At 41.4% G+C, this 17,534-nt stretch overlaps 1 protein-coding gene across 4 annotated transcripts in view; it reads left to right on the forward strand.

Annotated features, from left to right (window-relative positions):
* The first annotated feature begins 278 nt into the window (after positions 1 to 278).
* Positions 279 to 17,534, forward strand: part of fkbp15a (FKBP prolyl isomerase family member 15a) — a 77,787-nt gene continuing 60,531 nt past the window's right edge. For all 4 annotated transcript variants that reach the window (XM_059638226.1, XM_059638227.1, XM_048559073.2 and 1 more), the window contains exons 1-7: positions 279 to 468; positions 11,409 to 11,518; positions 13,322 to 13,400; positions 13,841 to 13,910; positions 14,289 to 14,363; positions 16,525 to 16,623; positions 17,288 to 17,437. In XM_059638226.1, the coding sequence (XP_059494209.1) occupies positions 413 to 468; positions 11,409 to 11,518; positions 13,322 to 13,400; positions 13,841 to 13,910; positions 14,289 to 14,363; positions 16,525 to 16,623; positions 17,288 to 17,437 (639 nt within the window). In that variant the 5' untranslated portion in view covers positions 279 to 412. The remainder of the gene's footprint in view (positions 469 to 11,408; positions 11,519 to 13,321; positions 13,401 to 13,840; positions 13,911 to 14,288; positions 14,364 to 16,524; positions 16,624 to 17,287; positions 17,438 to 17,534) is intronic.

Below are 17,534 nucleotides of genomic sequence, written 5' to 3' on the forward strand. Positions count from 1 at the left end.
TGCTACCCTACACTTGATTCCAGATGCCCAGAAATGAAGTTGACTCTCGAGTGCCCGCTAAGATACTCTATTAGGGATGTTTACACCTAAGCAAGAATGAGAATCCATGCTGCCGTTGTTTGTTTCCACCTCTCAAGCCATTTTGTTGTTGAACATCCCGTTGTAGTGGATGCCTGTGGTACATGGATGTGCTGATCAGAGACACAGCCCACATGGCCCCCTAGCAGCTCTGCGCATGCTCATGCTCTGTGAACGCGCTGCCCAGGCGCGGACCCGTGTGCCGTAAAGTGTGTTAGCGGCGGGGACGTTTTCCCCCCGTAACACCCCCGGCGATGTTGTGCGACAGGCGGTAAAGCGAGTCTGGTTAGTGGCATCAGCTGGCGGCGCGGCTCCCGGGACGATTAGTATCGACATGTCGCTGTTCGGGGCGGACGAGGATGATGTCGATTTCCTGTCACCGAGCGGCGGGTGAGTTTGGGCCCGGAGCGCGGTCCCCCCTGCTTCTGTCACTTGCCCCGGGCCTGGCAGTGTCTCTGCCTCTGCTTCAGGCTCTGGGGCCCGGCTCCTGTCCGCAGGAGCCTGCCCGGGGTTAATGTGGGGATGGGGCAGGTGGCAGACCGACCCTTCATCTGAAAAGGGTCTAGACCCGAAACGTCAGCTTCCCTGCTCCTCTGATGCTGCTGGGCCTGCTGTGTTCATCCAGCCTCACACCCTGTTATCTCAGGTTCTCCATCATCGGCAGTTCCTACTTTCTGTGTATTCGTAATTGGGAGTCTTGTCCGTAGGTTGGAGATCAACTACAAGGTGGGGCAGAGCTGAGTGGATTTTTTTTTGTTTCTGGCCACGGCTGCTCTCCAGGCTACAGTCCCTGTCCTTGTGACTACCTGTGTTTCATCCTTCTCTGGAGTGACCATAATCTGAGTCACTTTCCTTTGAACTCTAAATTTATACTCACCCTGCCATTATGCTTATCTTTCTGGAACTATATGTTCCATATGTGTTTCTGGTTCTGTAGTGGCACTGTAATCAGCCTTAACTAGTGATGTCTCGAGATCTGCTTCCCATTTCCCTGTATTGTCATCCAGATGACAGACGTGATGTCAGAGTCCGTGCGTATGCTAATATATGGCAATATTTCGTCACAGCTTGTCCATCCTCTTGCCTATCTTTGTTAAACTACTTGTCCACCTCTAGGATGAACTACATTTATCTCCCATTAATCCTTAGGAAGACTAAAGCCATTCTCAGACCTGCCGTAATTACTGTGACTGAGCCACGGTTCCCCTCTCTCAACTTGGCCACTTGGAGATTGAATAGGCTGTGAGCAAACTTTAAAGTAAAATACAGTGGATGCTGGAAATCTGAAATAAAAGCAAAGTGCTGTGAAACTGCGCCGGTCTAGACGATCTGTGGGCAAAGGTCTTAATGTTTTGTCCCATGACTCTTTTAACTCTCTGTCTGCATAGATGTTGCCAGACACGCTGAGTTCTCCAGTACCTTGTACTGTTTGTAGCCTTGGCCTCCTTGTTGATTATGAGTAGAGCTCTTTACTCTCTCTTTCATTATGGAATTGATGTATCACATGTTTCTGCTCCTCCATTAGCCCATTTAGTGTTGAAATTCATACTTCTAACTCTAAACTGGAAGATCTAAATTTTCTCTCGGCTGGCCTACAAGCTTCCCAATGCTGCCACAAACTTGAGTATGAACACAGTTTCTGCATGCTAACTCTGTGTCCAGTTCATTCTTTTGCTAATGATCTATGTTGTTTCCAGCAACGAGGAGACTTTTTGTTTAAATTTCCGTACTTGGGTTCTCATGGTCCCTGAAACTACTTGCTTCCCATTTGTGTACCAGCTCTACACCCTTCCAAGAATTTAGCATTGTTTCAACTCTGAACTCTTGTGCAGCTCTGCTCTTTTTCATCTACTTTTAGTATCTCTACATTTTAGCTGTTATACTTTAGAAAGTCAGTGAAGGAAAGTACTAGCGCCTTACGTTTGTTTAGGGTTAAACATTGCAAGTGTATGCACCCAACAGAAGCACGATCTGTGCTCAAGTGAAATGTTAGTTGGCGCTTACAACTAAATGCAGTTATTACATAACTAATTTTCTCAGCTGTCATCTAAAAATCCTTCCCTAAAATGAATTCAATCTCTGGTTCCAATATCAATGTCTGTTTGTTAGTGTTGATTTTATCTCAGCTTCTTGTGAAAAGCTTTGTGACTTTTCTGTTACTAGTGCTGAACAAATGCACATGCTCAGGAATAGCTGTGGAATCTTGAGGGTTGACATTTTGCTTTTTAATTCTGAACTCTTGAGTTACATCTCACTGAATCCTATCCATTTCTAGGTTAAAAAGACCTTTTTTTTTCAGCTTTTTGATACTTAAGGAGTTTTAAAAGGAATGCTTTCAGTCTATCACCAATCATCTGAGGGGACCAATACATGATTTCAAGTGAAGCCTGACTAAAGGTTCTTCTAAGTTTCTTTTAGTTTCATGCTGGATATCCTCACTATAATGGTGTGTTCTACTTGTTTTTGTGATGGGCTAAGAAGTGTACGTGCAATTTACTCACTCATTTGTCGTCTGTGGTTCTGAAGGTAGCCTTGCAATGAAGCAGCCTTTTCTATGGAGATTATTTAAATCTGGAGAGGCATGCACTTTATCACAAGACTGGAGGTTTATACTCATACGCTCACCTCGTTATTCTGTGAAAGTTTAGATATTTTTCCCATATACCTAATTCTAATAAGTCTTCATAAGTGGCCATTGAGGACACAGCCTGTAACCCGACAAGTAAAATTCCTTTGTGTTTACAGATTGATAATAAAGAACATCCACAGGAAAACAGAATTAAACAAATTTTGACCTGAAGAACAACATTGCAGAGTAATGATGAGCAGAATATGTCTCTCTGTAAAATACCTCATTGCTATAACTTGGCGTCTTGTATTGCGCAGTTGATTCTTTTTGGATAAAGTGATGCAAATCAGCACAAATGAGGTCCCAAGAAAACAGCTCCAAGCACTTACTGTGCTCATTCACTGTCCTAGAACTGTGCCACCAACTGTAACAGGATGATCTGATTTAAATGAGAAGTAAAAACACTTCAGTAGGAAGTTGTTTAACTCAGTGCCTTGGTGATTATAGATCATCTGCTTTGCTGTAGAGTAGTTACAATAATCCATCAGGGTTCATGTAGCCTGGGGAAGAGTTTTTAACGGCTTAAGCTCCAACTGTATTGGTCTCAATTGAAACTTTATTTTAACTTGTGTTTAAAATATGACCAATGCAAAGAGGAAGTGGAACTGAAATGGAGAACCAACAGCATCTAAAACCTCCCTGGAGCAACAGGAAATAAAGTCTAAGGTTTGTGACTGGAATTTTTTTTGCCCTCTCAATCTGTTTAGAGCTCTTATGCAACTTTCACAGCAATGTTGTATTCCCTGCAAAATGTGTTCAAGGAAGTGTTCTCCATGGTTCCCCTTTTCAGGATTAGAATGAATATTGTCAGCTTTTTTGATATTAAAGGGCCAAATAGAAGGTTGTAATGCTTACAATAATTCAATATTTCAACACTTACCCACCTAAGCACTTAATTGAATAGCTGAAACAACAGTCCTACATTTGTCCAGTAGCTGCAGTGTAACAAAGCAATGTTATTTAAGTGCATCAAACAAAGCCTGTCCATTGAAACACCAGAAAATCTCAGACAAGAGAAGTTGTCCCTGAGGAACTGGCCAGTGTTTGTTTTGTGACGTCTCTAAGATCAGATAATCTGGTCTTTAGCAGATTGCCATTTGTGCATTCCAACTGTGTGGTAATTCATTGCTGCATTTCCTACATTGCCACAATGACTTCACATTTTGTTCATTGCCAGAAAACTGGAGCAGAAAAGTATGGACCTTTCACTGTAGGGTGTTGGTAGCCAAATCTAGAATTTCTACATGGTTTTGATCTCCTTACTTGAGAGAGGACATAATTGCTTCAGAATGATTTTAGGATAATCAACTTGACTGATTCCTGGAATGGAGAGGATTTTGTGTGAGAAAATTGAACAGGTTGGGCCTGTATGCAATGAACTTCTGAAGAATGGCAGGTGACCTTACTGAAGACCTTACAGAATTGAGAGTGGGTGCAGAGATGATATAACTAGTGGACAATTTAAAATAAATTGTGTCCTATTAAGATGGTGATGAGAATTTTTCAAGGGACGTTCATTCTGTGGTAATCTCTTTCCCAGAGAATGTTGGAGTTGGGGCTGCTGAGTATTTTTAAGACTGTTTGTAAATTTGATTCTTGATTGATAAGCAAGTCCAAATGATGTAGTAGTAGGTGGGAGAGTGGCGTTGAGAATGTATTCAGACCAGGTGTGATCTTAGCAAATGTTAGAATTAGCTTGAGGGACTAAATTGGCATAGTCCTGCTCACAATTTTTATAACTGCAGATATTGGAAATCTGAAACGTTGGATCCAAAACATTAACTCTGCTTTCTATCAATGATGTTGTCAGATCTTTTGAGTTTCTCTAGTAATTTGCTTTTGTTTCATAATTTGAATGTTTTCCTTGAATTGACTGAAGTACGTTTATTTCTTTCCAGCACTTTACTTAATGATTTCAAACTCACTGAGCTAGGCCCCCGAAGTTTGAAGGTTTGAAGTGTGCAATGAGTTGATTCCATTTTCAATCCCATCTGATCTTATCCCACTCTACTCGCTGGGAGAGTCAGCAAAAATAGTACAAACTAATATTCAAACAATTATAAAGTAAGACTAAATCTGTTAGAATATTTATATAACCAATCATAATGCAGATTCTTTCAGAGATATGCTCAGAGCATACAGGGACCCTGCTCCTACAGGAGATCTCCAGATATGGCTCTCTGCTATTGTCACTTCCAGACACACCATCTGAATAGAAAGCCAGATGGAAGAGTTGCAGACCTCAAGACTAATGGTTTTAACTTTCATTTTCTATTAACTGGACAGTTCCTGCGTCATCATCCTAGTTTTAACTCTAATTTTCCCCTAGTGATTTAAACTTAACTATAATTAATGAAAAAATGTTATAATTACAAATTTAATATTCAGAAATCTAGATCTGTGCATAGCTTTTCATTGCTCTGTTCTTACAATTCATCATATCTGAATTTGATTTGAAACTAAATCACTTTAATCACCAAGTGAAAATAAGCCTGTTAGTTAAAATAATTCTGAACTCTGTCATGGTATAGAATGTGGTCGCAATGTTGAAATACAGGATGTTAAGTCCCTTATTTTAACTGCATCCCTGCTTACATGAGATCTTGAGCAATGAGAAAGCATGTCACAACTTTTCAGTAACAGTTACCCCATGACAATTTACAGGGAATTGGAACGCACAATATTAGAACTGTTACAGCATAGGAACCCTATTGTTTCATAATTTGAATGTTTTCCTTGAATTGACTGAAGTACTTTTATTTCTTTCCAGCACTTTACTTAATGATTTCAAACTCACTGAGCTAGGCCCCCGAATATCTGCACTGGCTGTAGGCATGGAACTTGATGCATCCACCCTATCTTCTTCCTATTATCCTGCACGTTGTTTGCGTTTAAATATCATTTAATTTCTATTTGCCTCAGTTGAACCTGCCTTCACCACACTTAGGGGCTGTGACTTTCAGACCCTAACCACTTACTTTCTGAAAATGATTTGCATTTGCATTTACACTTGCTTTTTTTGTTGGTAAAACACTTAATCTGTATTTTGATTCATTTGAGGGAGAACAGTTTCTCCCTATCTGTCTCCTCATGATTTTGAAAGCATCTACCTTGTCTCCCAGGTCAAAAGTCCCAACCTCTGTGATCTGTTTATTGCAGAAGTGTTTAATCTCTGCAACCATTGTCTTCAAGCTCTTTTGCATTCTCTCTAATGCCTTTCTCTAGTGCAGCACCTGGAACTGTGCACAACGCTCCAACTAAGTTCCAAAGAGTGTCCTACAAAAGTTCAACATAGCCTCCCTGCTCTTGTAATCTCTGCCCCTACTTATGAAGCCTAGAATAGCGTATGCTTTAACAGCCTTCTCTACCTGTCCTGCCACCTTTAACGATTTGTGTACTCTTACACCCAGGTCTGTTTAGAATACTACCCTTCATCCTGTCTCAGTTTGCTTTACAAAATAAATCACCAGATTATAATCAACCAAAGAACTACAGATGTTGGAGATCTGAAAGAAAAGAAAACATCGCTGGAGAAACTTAGCAGGTCTAGCAGCGTCTGTGGGAAGAATGCAGAGTGCTGTGACTCTTCATTTTTTTTTCCCATTGACCTGCCAGATCTGCTGAGTTTCCTCAGTGATTTCTGTTTTTGTTTACATCATCTCACACTTCATTTGCCACCTACCTGTTCACTCCACTTGGTCGTTTTGAAGTTTGATTCTATTCTCTTCACGGTTTACAATTTTCCCAAATTTTGTTAACTGCACACTTTGAAATTATCATCTCCCTTCTGAACCTTTTCTATTCAGTGTGGCCGTCTATTATTGACACACAAGCGCACTTTTTGTCTTTAATAGTTATCATCTTTTCTTTTTGAGGGAATATACTTTGACTGTTGCTAAACCGTTTTCTCTTTGCAGTTAATCCATTATTCAGCAACTTTTTGCGCCTATCTTTGGTTTCAGTCGATCCTTCCCTAACTAATTTTTGCCCAATGGAAGTCTGCTGTCCGCCATTGATGATTCTTACTCTGGATTAACCAGTATCATTTTCTACCATCATCCTAAACCTTATGTACAATGATCACTGTTCCCTAAATGTTTCCCTTAATGTTCCCCCACTATCACTTGATTTGCTTTGCGCATCTTGTACCCAACAATCAGATTTAACAGTACAGCCTTTCTTCCTGGACTGGGCACCTCCTGCTCTAAGAAATTTTCCTGAACATAACCTAGGAATGCTTTCCTCTCACTGCCCCTCAGGCTACCACTATCTCAGTACACTGTCTCCCATTATAACCACTCTGGTGCCAGCATCTTTGTAATTTCCTTTCGGATTTTTGCATCTCTATCTTTCTCACCAGTTTATGATATACTATGTCAAGCAGTGTCATTACATCCTCCTTATTCTTCAACTTTAGCCAGGTTGATTCAAATCTTGAAACCTGTGCCAAACCCTCTTTCTCCATTACTGGACATGACCGGTGTGCATAAAAATCCTGATTGACCATACAACCATACAGATGTGTTGCTGCTGAATTCATTTAAATCCTTCCCAAAAGCACAAGCAAAGGCCCCACAAGGAACTCAGTCCCAGCTGTACTCAAATGCAACCTGTTGAGCTTGAACAGGTGCCACTTCCCAAAATCCAGAGCCAGTCCTAGTGTCCAGGAATCTAAAGTCATTCCTTCTGCACCTTTTTTCAGCCATGCATCGAGCTGTCTTTATAGTCTTATTTCTGTACTTGCATCTGGAGACTGCTGCTTTTTGAGGTCCCGCTTGTTAACTTGCTGCTGAGTTCCATAAACTCTGTTGGCAGGATCAAGTCCTCCTCCTTATCTAATCAGTCGGTATCAATGTGAATCATGACCTCTGGCTTTACACATTCTGCCAGCAGAATGTTCTCTAGCCAATCTGCAACATCCCTCACTCTAGTACCAAGGAGGCAACAAATTCTGAAGTTGTGTTGATATTGAGAAATGTGTGTATGTTCCCCACCAGAAGAATCCTCCAAAAAGTGCTAACCTTCTCGTGTTTCTTCCCGCCTGTGCTACTGGGCCACAGACCTGGCTGTTGCTGCACTTCTTTGAGGATCCATCCCTCTCACTGGTATCCACAGTAGACAATTGGTTAGCAAGCAGAATCTTGAGGGACTCCTACAGTAGCTACCTATTCTTCTTGATGTGTCTGTTGGTTACCCTTACCTTGTCTGTCTGCACCTCCCTGACGTGAGGTGGGACTACCTCTCAGAACGTGCTATTCACCAGGTTCTCTTCCTCATGGTGCACCTCAGTGACTCTAGCTGATGCTTGGGCTCTGAAGCACAGATCTGCAGATTGTGTAGCCGATGACACATTTTTAATGCACCTGCTGGATGTGGGCATTGCTGACTTGCTGGTTTTTATTGCCAGTCCCAGTTTCTATTTAGAAGGTGGTGGTGAGTTGCTTCCTTGAATTGTTAATTATCATTTCATGGAGGTACATCCACAGTTCCATTTGTGGGCTACCTTGAATACCTGCAGTGGTGTTGAAGTGCTCCTGCCTTGCGGTTGGGAAAGTTCCATGATTTTGATTGTGACAACGACTCAACTGTAATATTGGTCCAAGATAGTGAAGTGTGAAGCTGGATAAACACAGCAGGCCAAGCCGCATCTCAGGAGCACAAAAGCTGATGTTTCGGGCCTAGACCCTTCATCAGAGGTCTAGGCCTGAAACGTCAGCTTTTGTGCTCCTGAGATGCTGCTTGGCCTGCTGTGTTCGTCCAGCTTCACACTTTATTATCTTGGATTCTCCAGCATCTGCAGTTCCCATTATCACTGTAATATTGGTCCAAGTGCTTTTGGGAGATTTAACTATAAGCTTGAAGGTGATGGTGTTCCTGTGTTTCTGCTGCCAATATCTTTTTCAGTGATTGAAATCACAGGTTTGGAAGTTGCTATCGTCCAAGCTTATGTGATTGCTGCAGTGGAACCTGTTGGTCTGTGCATATTTCAGCCTCAAGGTGGATGTTTAAGCAGGTGGACATGGTGTCATAGCAGACTGTTCTTTCTGACTTTAATGCTGTGTGTTGGAGCTGTTCCAGCCTTGGTAAGTGGTGAGCATTTCATCAGTCTCCCGGAGTCAGTGGCCAAAAGTCTCTTAGTGATTTAGACGGCAGACCATTTGTCCAGTCTCTGACTTACCTTTGGTTGTTATGATGTAAGAGAGTCTGTGCAAAATGAATTGCTTTCCAGTTTATGCCTCTTATTTTTTCTATAAAAATACCTCCCACCATAATGGCAAGTGGTGCAAAGTGTTAGAGTTTATGCTAGTCTCAGATTTCAGTGTACTGTGATGCCATTGAATAATGCTAAATGTGGACCGAAGAACGTTTTGTTTCAGCAGACAAAAATTTTGTTCGCAATTTTTTTGACATGTAGATCCCAAAATTTTAGAACATTTTGTTTTTCAAGATCATATAATTTTGAATGCAGCTGTGTTTTAAGCGAATGTTAGCAATTACAGAGAAAGTCCTGCATGTAGTCAAAGAAAGCAGTTTAGTCATTGAGCTTGGAGTGGAATGTGGAATGTTTTCTAACTCAATTAAGAATTGCCCTATGCTTTCAATTAATGAGTATGTAGGTAGTTGTGAGGGAACCGTTGCTACTTGCTGAGGCTTTGTCGGACTCTTGCAAGTCTGACTTTTTTTTTCACTTGGGCTGGTGCATTCTGCCTGAATGTGTGATATTTGACTTGCTGCTCTGATCCTGCTCCGTGTAATCATAGTACGTGGCTGATATGCTGGGACGCTGGGGAACTGAGTACATGTGGAATGAAATCCAAGGGTCAGTATCATACTGGGATTGTTTGTATTAATTTTGATCTCTGCCAAACCAATAATGAAGAATCCTGTTGTTCAGTGTCTCAGTGGTGTGATTTGATGTACCAAGCTAGCAGTGGAACTTGGGACTTTCTGGTCTTTAGTGCTGTATTTACGTGATGAACTTGTTAAGCCATTGCATTTCTGCACATCCTACCCCACGTTGAATTTTTAGCCTGTACCTCTGATGCCACCCACCCTAACACTGTCCTCATCTTTTCCTTATTCTCTACCAGAATTAAGATTTTCAACCTGCCATTTCTGAAGGAGGTGGAGGACTCGCTGTGTTAGAAGAGCTTTTCCTCCTACAATAATCCCCAGTAAAACTTAACTTTCCTAATTAGATGTTAAACACCTTGGCCACATGAATCCTTGATGAATCATATTGAACTGGAAGGCTCCTGTGAATGTTTTCCAGCTCTTTGCTTAGTTAAGATTTTCAGTATCTGGAACAATGCTGCACAGTGGCCCTTCATGAAGCAATATTTAGTGTATCCATGAGATTAGTGTTTGACTACAGTGTGCAAAGAGTCCTTAGGTTTGTGGCAGAAACAAGTGATATGCTTGTAGGTCCCAGACCATGGTCAGCCTGTGCAGCTTTCTCCCAAGCTGGTGTTACTTGTGTCCTACGTAAACAAAAGTTTGGTATAAGTACGATTGCCTTGCAGTGCTTGGTTAATTCATGAACCACTTGCTCCTGTTAAGTTATCTGTTGCTGTGTTCTGCTTAAAATACAAAACTAACAATATACTGTGATTTAAATTTGAGGGGTAAGGAAATAGAAGGATATGGATGGCACTGTTAGGAGACTTAAATGGCACAGGAGCAAACTTTCTGGAGCATGGTCCAAGTCATTGGTTGCATTATTTAATTGGTCTTTCTTTTTGTGCTATTCCTTCTGCAGTTTGAAACATGTCCTGCATTAGGTTTCATTCATTTAGATTGGGGCATAAGGTGGATCATCAGTTCTCTTTTTGTGCTCCCTTAGAAACTATATCTCTTTTTACTCTTTGCTGCCCCCACCCCAAAAAAAGTGCTCTGTGGGTATATTTACACCGTGAGGACTCCAGCAATTCGGGAAAGCAGCTCGCCATCATCCTAAAGGCAGTTGAGAATGGGCAATTAATGCTGGCCTCACCAGTGACTCCCTCATCTCATCAACAATTTGCTTAAAAAAGGTTCCTCGCTAGTCTCTGATGAAGGGTCTAGGCCCGAAACGTCAGCTTTTGTGCTCCTGAGATGCTGCTTGGCCCACTGTGTTCATCCAGCCTCACATTTTGTTGTCTTGGATTCTCCAGCATCTGCAGTTCCTATTATCTCCCTCTCTCTCTCCTCACTAGTCTAATGTGTTCCAAGTTGCCCAGCAGTGCTCTTCCAGAACTCTTCCTTGTGTTTATGGCAGAAACCAGCCATGCGCTTGTAGGTCCCAGGCCGTGGTCAGTCTCTGCAGCTTCCTCCCAAGAATTTTGAATTCTGTCTTTATTTTTTTAGATTTATACTTCTATCTTTTTGTTAAAAAAAACTTTCTTGAAGCCATAAGAATGCTGTTGATTATGCGACAACAAGGTTGAATGCAGACTTGACTTGTCCATTTCTGGAGAAACTCAGCAGGTCTGTCAGTATCTGTTCTGAAGAATGGTCACTAGACTGGAAACATTAACTTTGCTATCTCTCCTCAGGTAGTGTCAGACCTGAGTTTTGCCAGCAAATTGTTATTGTTTTTGTTTTGGACTTCCAGCATCTGTAGTTTTTGCTTTTACTTAACCCATTTTATTTTCAACCTATTGCTCAAAAATTGTGGAAATGTTCATGATGATTTGCTAACTTTTGCCTTTACCCTCTGCAGGTCCAAACTGGCCTCTCTGTTTGGCATGGATCAGGTTTCAGCAGGTCAAGGGAATGAGTCCTTCCAGTATACTGCCCCCAAGCAGCCGAAGAGAGGGACACCACCTCCTGGTAAAAATGTGAAGTTGGAGCAATGATGCATGTTACTTTGGGGGAGTGGAATGGTGCCTGGTGGAGGAAAAGGGCAAAACGGTCAGTGGAGTCAAACATCCAAGCTCCTTTCAACAACGCTGCTCTCTCTCAGGACAGTCTGAGGCAAAATGTCTGAGGACAGTTTAGAGCAAAATTCCTCTCATATATCTGTGGAATCAGAAAGCTCATGGAGACTGTTCTCCAAGGTCACACTGCCCATTTATATACGAAGACCCCTTTCTTAATTAAGTTGAAACCCACTTAGACCTATACCTGGAGTTTCCCTCACGTGACCATCTGCCTCCCAACAATCCCACCACTGCCTGCCTAACACGTTCCAACTCCTTCCTTGCTAATAGGCAAGTGAGCAGGCTGTTCATTACCTGGTTGGAGGAATCGTCACTGTCAAAGTGCCTCTTTGTGCGTTTTTCAATATGTTAGCTCATAAGTAAAAGCACTCAAAGAAAGTGAGGCAGAAAAATACATTCATTTAATGGCCTTATAATTTTTGATGTGGAGGTGTGGATGTGATTTCAAATAAACCTTCAAGCTTTCAGAGCAAATTTCTGAGCCTGTGCTCTTCCCTGCTCTTTCGTCAGGTGAAATGAAGTGCTCCAAAAGCTTGTGATTTCAAATAAACCTGTTGGACTATAATCTCATATCGTGTTATTTCTGATTTATAATTTTTCCCCTTGGTTGCTTATGGAAGTGGTCTGTAGATGGATGTTTACTATTTAATTCCTCAAAAGTTCAAGGCAGTTCTGAATGATTGACAGCTCAAACTTAGGAGCTTGTTCAGTCCTTATTTAATTTTGCAGTGAACCCATGGTCTGTGTGAATGCAGCAATTTAGTCTTAACGTCACAATTCTGCAAAACGAAATGTTGTTTCTGGCCACCCACATCATAGCGACCTGGAAATGAACATGTTCCTCTCATTGCCTCAAAGCCTTTCAAATCCCCAGTCCTCCAAGATTGTATTTTTAATGAAGGAATCTAGAGTTGGAGAGCAATTCAGTGACCTTGTGCTGAACTGTTTCAAGGGCATCTGTAGTTAATTTAATCAATTTGTTTGAACATATTATGGTTCCCCTCTGAGCAAGTGGAACTAGAAGCTGAACTGTCTGGAGACACTATCACTGCTTCACAAGGACCTTGCAAGGCCTTCTATATCCTCTACCAAACTGGGTGCTGTTTCTTATCAAGGCCTTGTACAAAGGCTTGAGTTTTTGTTTTCTGTTTAATTATTTTCGTAATTTTTTGTTTTCTATCACTGCTTAATATCACACTTAAAAGCAGACTATACGCCAAGATCCTTCTGCCTGGCAACTGGAGAATCTTTGAATATTTATTGCACTAGGATTTTGCTTAAGGATTAATTTCCCTTCGTGTTCTGCTTTAAATTGGATTGTTTACAAACAAGGAACTTTTGCATTTTGTTTTTTCATATTTATTCTGCTCACATTCCAGTGTGCTTGACTGTACAACCCTTTTTACAATGGCAAATCCAGCATCTTGAGTTGCCTTGTGAACGAATGGGTCAGCCCCATCTAAAGGAGTAAATCATTTTAGTTGCTGCAGTTTATTTTGCTGTGGTGCTTGAACTAATCTTGCCTTGGGCTGGAACCAGAGGAGAGAGCTTGATAACTGGACTATAAATGGCAGTGATAATCATCATGTCAAACCATCCTCTTGGCAGTGTTGCTGCCCATTGAATGTTGTGACTGTAAGTATGGGGAAACTTGTTGACTTTCAAACCAATAACGAATTTATCTTTTCTGTAGGAGCAGGTTCACAGAAGCCACCAGCTACTGCTGCACCTCCAGCAGTCTTGTTTGCAACTGCAGTGCATGCTTACAAATAGTAAGTGTTGTGGAGGGTGGGGAAATGGAGGCTGGATAAGGGTCTTCTGTGTGAGAAGTGGGGTGGAGTGGTGGTTAAGGCTGATGTTGGTCCTGAAAGGCTCTTGTATGAGCATCATCATGGGTTTGGGATTTAGTTTAAATGGGCTCATGTTTGTGTTCTCCGCTTTTTAAAAATGTAGGTAGGGAGTGTGTTCTTGATGAAAAGTTTATTGTAAGGCAGATATTTATGCTAATGTCCAAGGACTTTTGAAGATGATTTAACAGCTGCTTGGTCTATCTTGATTTAGGATTGCAAATACAATCTATTGCCCTTGAGTGTTTTAAATTCTACTCCGCCATAAAGAGCTCATTAGCTTGGAACATTGAACATTTGGAATTAAGTACTTTGGTCAGAGTTCTAGATTTCTTATTGATTGCTTTCTTTTCATTGTATTACAGTGTGAATGGTCAGTATGTGAAGCAGGGGAAACTAGGGGCGGCGATTCTTGGAAACCATGCTGCTGCAGAGGTGGGTCTGACTGATGAGCAACAACAGGAGTACTGAGATGTTTCAGATAGCAGGAACTGCAGGTGCTGGAGAATCTGAGATAATAAGGTGTAGAGCTGGGTGAACACAGCAGGCCAAGCAGCATCAGAGGAGCAGGAAGGATGACATTTTGGGCCTACACCCTTCTACAGAAACCTTTCTGAAGAAGGGTCTAGGCCCGAAATGTCAGACTTCCTGCTCCTGTGATGCTGCTTGGCCTGCTGTGTTCATCCAGCTTTACACCTTGTTATCTCATACTGAGATGTGTTATTTTTGCCAGTCGGTGCAGTCACATCTATCTGGTTCTGTATAGGTTTTGCATGAGAGCTGATACTTTTTCTCCATCTCTGATCCCTAAAGTACAAGATTCTCCTGTACGCCAGCCAACAGAAACGGATTGCTGCTGCCCGCATTTATCCAGCATTCACTTTTACTGTGAGTAACTGTTTGATAGATGGGATTATTGAATATGGATTGCTGTCTACCAATAGGTAACGTGTTCGTTACTTGAGGATTAAAATTCTGTGTTTCAATCTTGTTTTCTCCTCAAAAACATTTCTTAATCAGAGATGCTCATTATTTTTGTAACTAGATTGGGTGCTGTTGCGCTGTATTAATGAGCTTTGTATGAGGGAGTTGAATGAGCATTGGTATCTTGTAGGTCACCTTGACAGGTTTTAACTGAGAAGATTTGTAGCTCAGGTTGAGGTTCTGGATGTGAGTTTGCTCGCTGAGCTGGAAGGTTCATTTTCAGACGCTTCATTACCATACTAGGTAACATCATCAGTGAGCCTCCGACGAAGTGCTGGTGTTAAGTCCCGCTTTCTATTTATTTGGTTAGGTTTCCTTGGGATGGTGATGTCATTTCCTGTTCTTTTTCTCGGGGGATGGTAGATTGGCTCCAAATCAATGTGTTTGTTGATGGAGTTCCGGTTGGAATGCCATGCTTCTAGGAATTCTCGTGCGTGTCTCTGTTTGGCTTGTCCTAGGATGGATGTGTTGTCCCAATCAAAGTGGTGTCCTTCCTCATCTGCATGTAAGCATACTAGTGATAGTGGGTCATGTCGTTTTGTGGCTAGTTTTTGTTCATGTATCCTGGTGGCTAGCTTTCTGCAAGTTTGTTCAATGTACTGTGACAAACACTACATTGGACAAACTGGCAGAAATGTATCCTGGTGGCTAGCTGAACATCAACTAGCCACAAAACGACATGACCCACTATCACTCGTATCCTTACATACAGATGAGGAAGGACACCACTTTGATTGGGACAACACATCCATCCTAGGACAAGCCAAACAGAGACACGCACGAGAATTCCTAGAAGCATGGCATTCCAACCGGAACTCCATCAACAAACACATTGGCTCCAAATCAATCATCCCCTGAGAAAAAGAACAGGAAATGACATCACCAACGTAGGAAATGACATCACCAACCCAAGGAAACCTAACCGGATAAATAGAAAGCGGGACATAACACCAGCGCTTCGTCGGAGGCTCACTGATGATGTTACCTAGAATGGTGACAAAACGTCTGAAAACTAACCCTCCAGCTCAGAGAGCAAACTCAGATCCAGGTTTTAACTGAGCTAGTTAATGTACTATCTTTGCTTGATCTTTAATCTGCAGAACGTTTAATAAAAATATTGTCTTGATCATTGCTTTTCTGGGCTCACCTTTAAATTTAAATGAAAAGTGCTGATTATATCCTTTCACTTATTAGTCACAATCCCGCTATGTTCAGTTTACCTTTTTATGGTGGCTGTTGTGCTGGGTGCTTGTTGGGCTGTTCCCTTGCTGTGACTATTTTGGAAACTGGACCTGCAAGGAACTGTAGTGAAATGCCAGGTTTCTGTCCAAGGTCATTATTCTCTTGCCATTGTCTAACTTTGGATCCATGATTTAGTGTTTGTAACTCTTGGCCCTTTGTATTTTTGAACTGGATAATGGTCATTATTTTCCAGACGTTATTAAGTCAAACTTGATTTTTATTTTCTTGTTCCTGTACACTTCAGTGTGCTTCCCTAATCCTGTCTGATTTGTATTCTTGGAAGGACCAACTGATTTTGGGTGCAGTTCTGCACATTGATTTGTCCAGTTCTTTTGACCTTTAGGTTCTGGCAGCATCTGTGAAGAGAAATCAAAGTTAACATTTCCAAGTCCGGTGACCCTTCCTCAATTTTGAGCCCTGCTGAGCTTTTCCAGTAATTTGAGTTCTTGTGTCTGATTTGCAGCATCTGCAGTTCTTTCAGTTTTTCTTTTAACCCAGTAATTGCTTTTCCATGTGTGCCCTGAAAACATTAAACTATTCAGTCGTGGTGTGCATCAAAGCATTGTTTCATCCTGTCCAAAGACCAAATAACAGCAATTAGGAGGTGGATCTTTGGGTTTTAACTGCACTTTCGTGCTGAACTCTGGTTATTGAGTCAATATCTAGCAGGTTTTGTTGTTGCCTTGAATGAAAGGTGTTAACATGGTATGGATCTGGGCCTTGTGAGCTCAATAGTATCTGTAGCTTGGTTCCAGAAGTTGAATGAAAGTTAGATGGAAGTTAGTCTGCTTAACTTAACCATCTTCTTATTCATTCTATGCAGGTTCAAGCCAATAACTATTGCGTGTTTTACGATGACCAGCGGCAGAATTGGTCAGCCATGTTTGATTCTGAGAAGGCTGTGGTGGAATTCAGCAAACAGGTAAAATTTGGCTGCAATTGTAAAACATTCTCGCAACGTGGGCAAATTTGAAATTTTCAAGATTGGGATCGCTAATTTTTTTAACGGCATCAAGATGGAGCAAAGAAAAATTGAGTAGCATGGTCAAAGTCAATAGTCTAATCTTGTGTTGTTTACATGGGTATTGGCAAAGCCTGAAAATCGATAATCAGTAACTTTGTTCAATCCCTGCAGATCATGTAGGATTTGAAATTTGACTCTGAATTGTTACTGTAGGGTTAAACTGATCTGCTGGCCTCTCATTCTTACAGACCCAAGCTGTCTCCTCTACGTTTGTCCTATGTTCCTATGTTCTTGGGTAGATCAACTAATCCAGGATTGTCTATCTTCAATCACATTAAAAAGTGATTTATTTAGTATTCAAATTTTCGACTGTGTGTCTACATCATGACGATGTGAAAAGTATTCAGTCTGAATTGATGTTGCAGATTAGCTTGTTCTTGGCTAATTTGTAATGATATAATGTTGGTTCAGGGTGATGTTTTCATTCTTTATTGTTTGTCACAAGTGGTATTTAGGGTTTTGGCTTCATGGATTTCAGTTAACATTGATTTTTGACTAATTTTAGCATGCAATCTCTCACTGTGTCTATTTTTTTAAATTTCTATTTGCTTCCACTGTGCAGGTATGTTTGGCAAAATGCAACAGCACCTCAACATTGGAATCTGTGCTGATCCAAGATCTGGCCCCAGGAGAAGGACAGGCAGTTGAAACTGGGGACTCTCTGGAAGTGTCCTACACAGGTTGGCTTTACCAGAACCACACATTTGGACAGGTAGGGGAAAATTGACTTAATACTATGGCTCAGTTATTTTGCTTCTTGATGTTCTGAGTTTGTGCTGCTTTAAAGATTAAGTTGTACTTTAATAATA

Source organism: Stegostoma tigrinum, chromosome 29 (assembly GCF_030684315.1).
Source record: "Stegostoma tigrinum isolate sSteTig4 chromosome 29, sSteTig4.hap1, whole genome shotgun sequence".
NCBI classification, from domain to species: domain Eukaryota; kingdom Metazoa; phylum Chordata; class Chondrichthyes; order Orectolobiformes; family Stegostomatidae; genus Stegostoma; species Stegostoma tigrinum.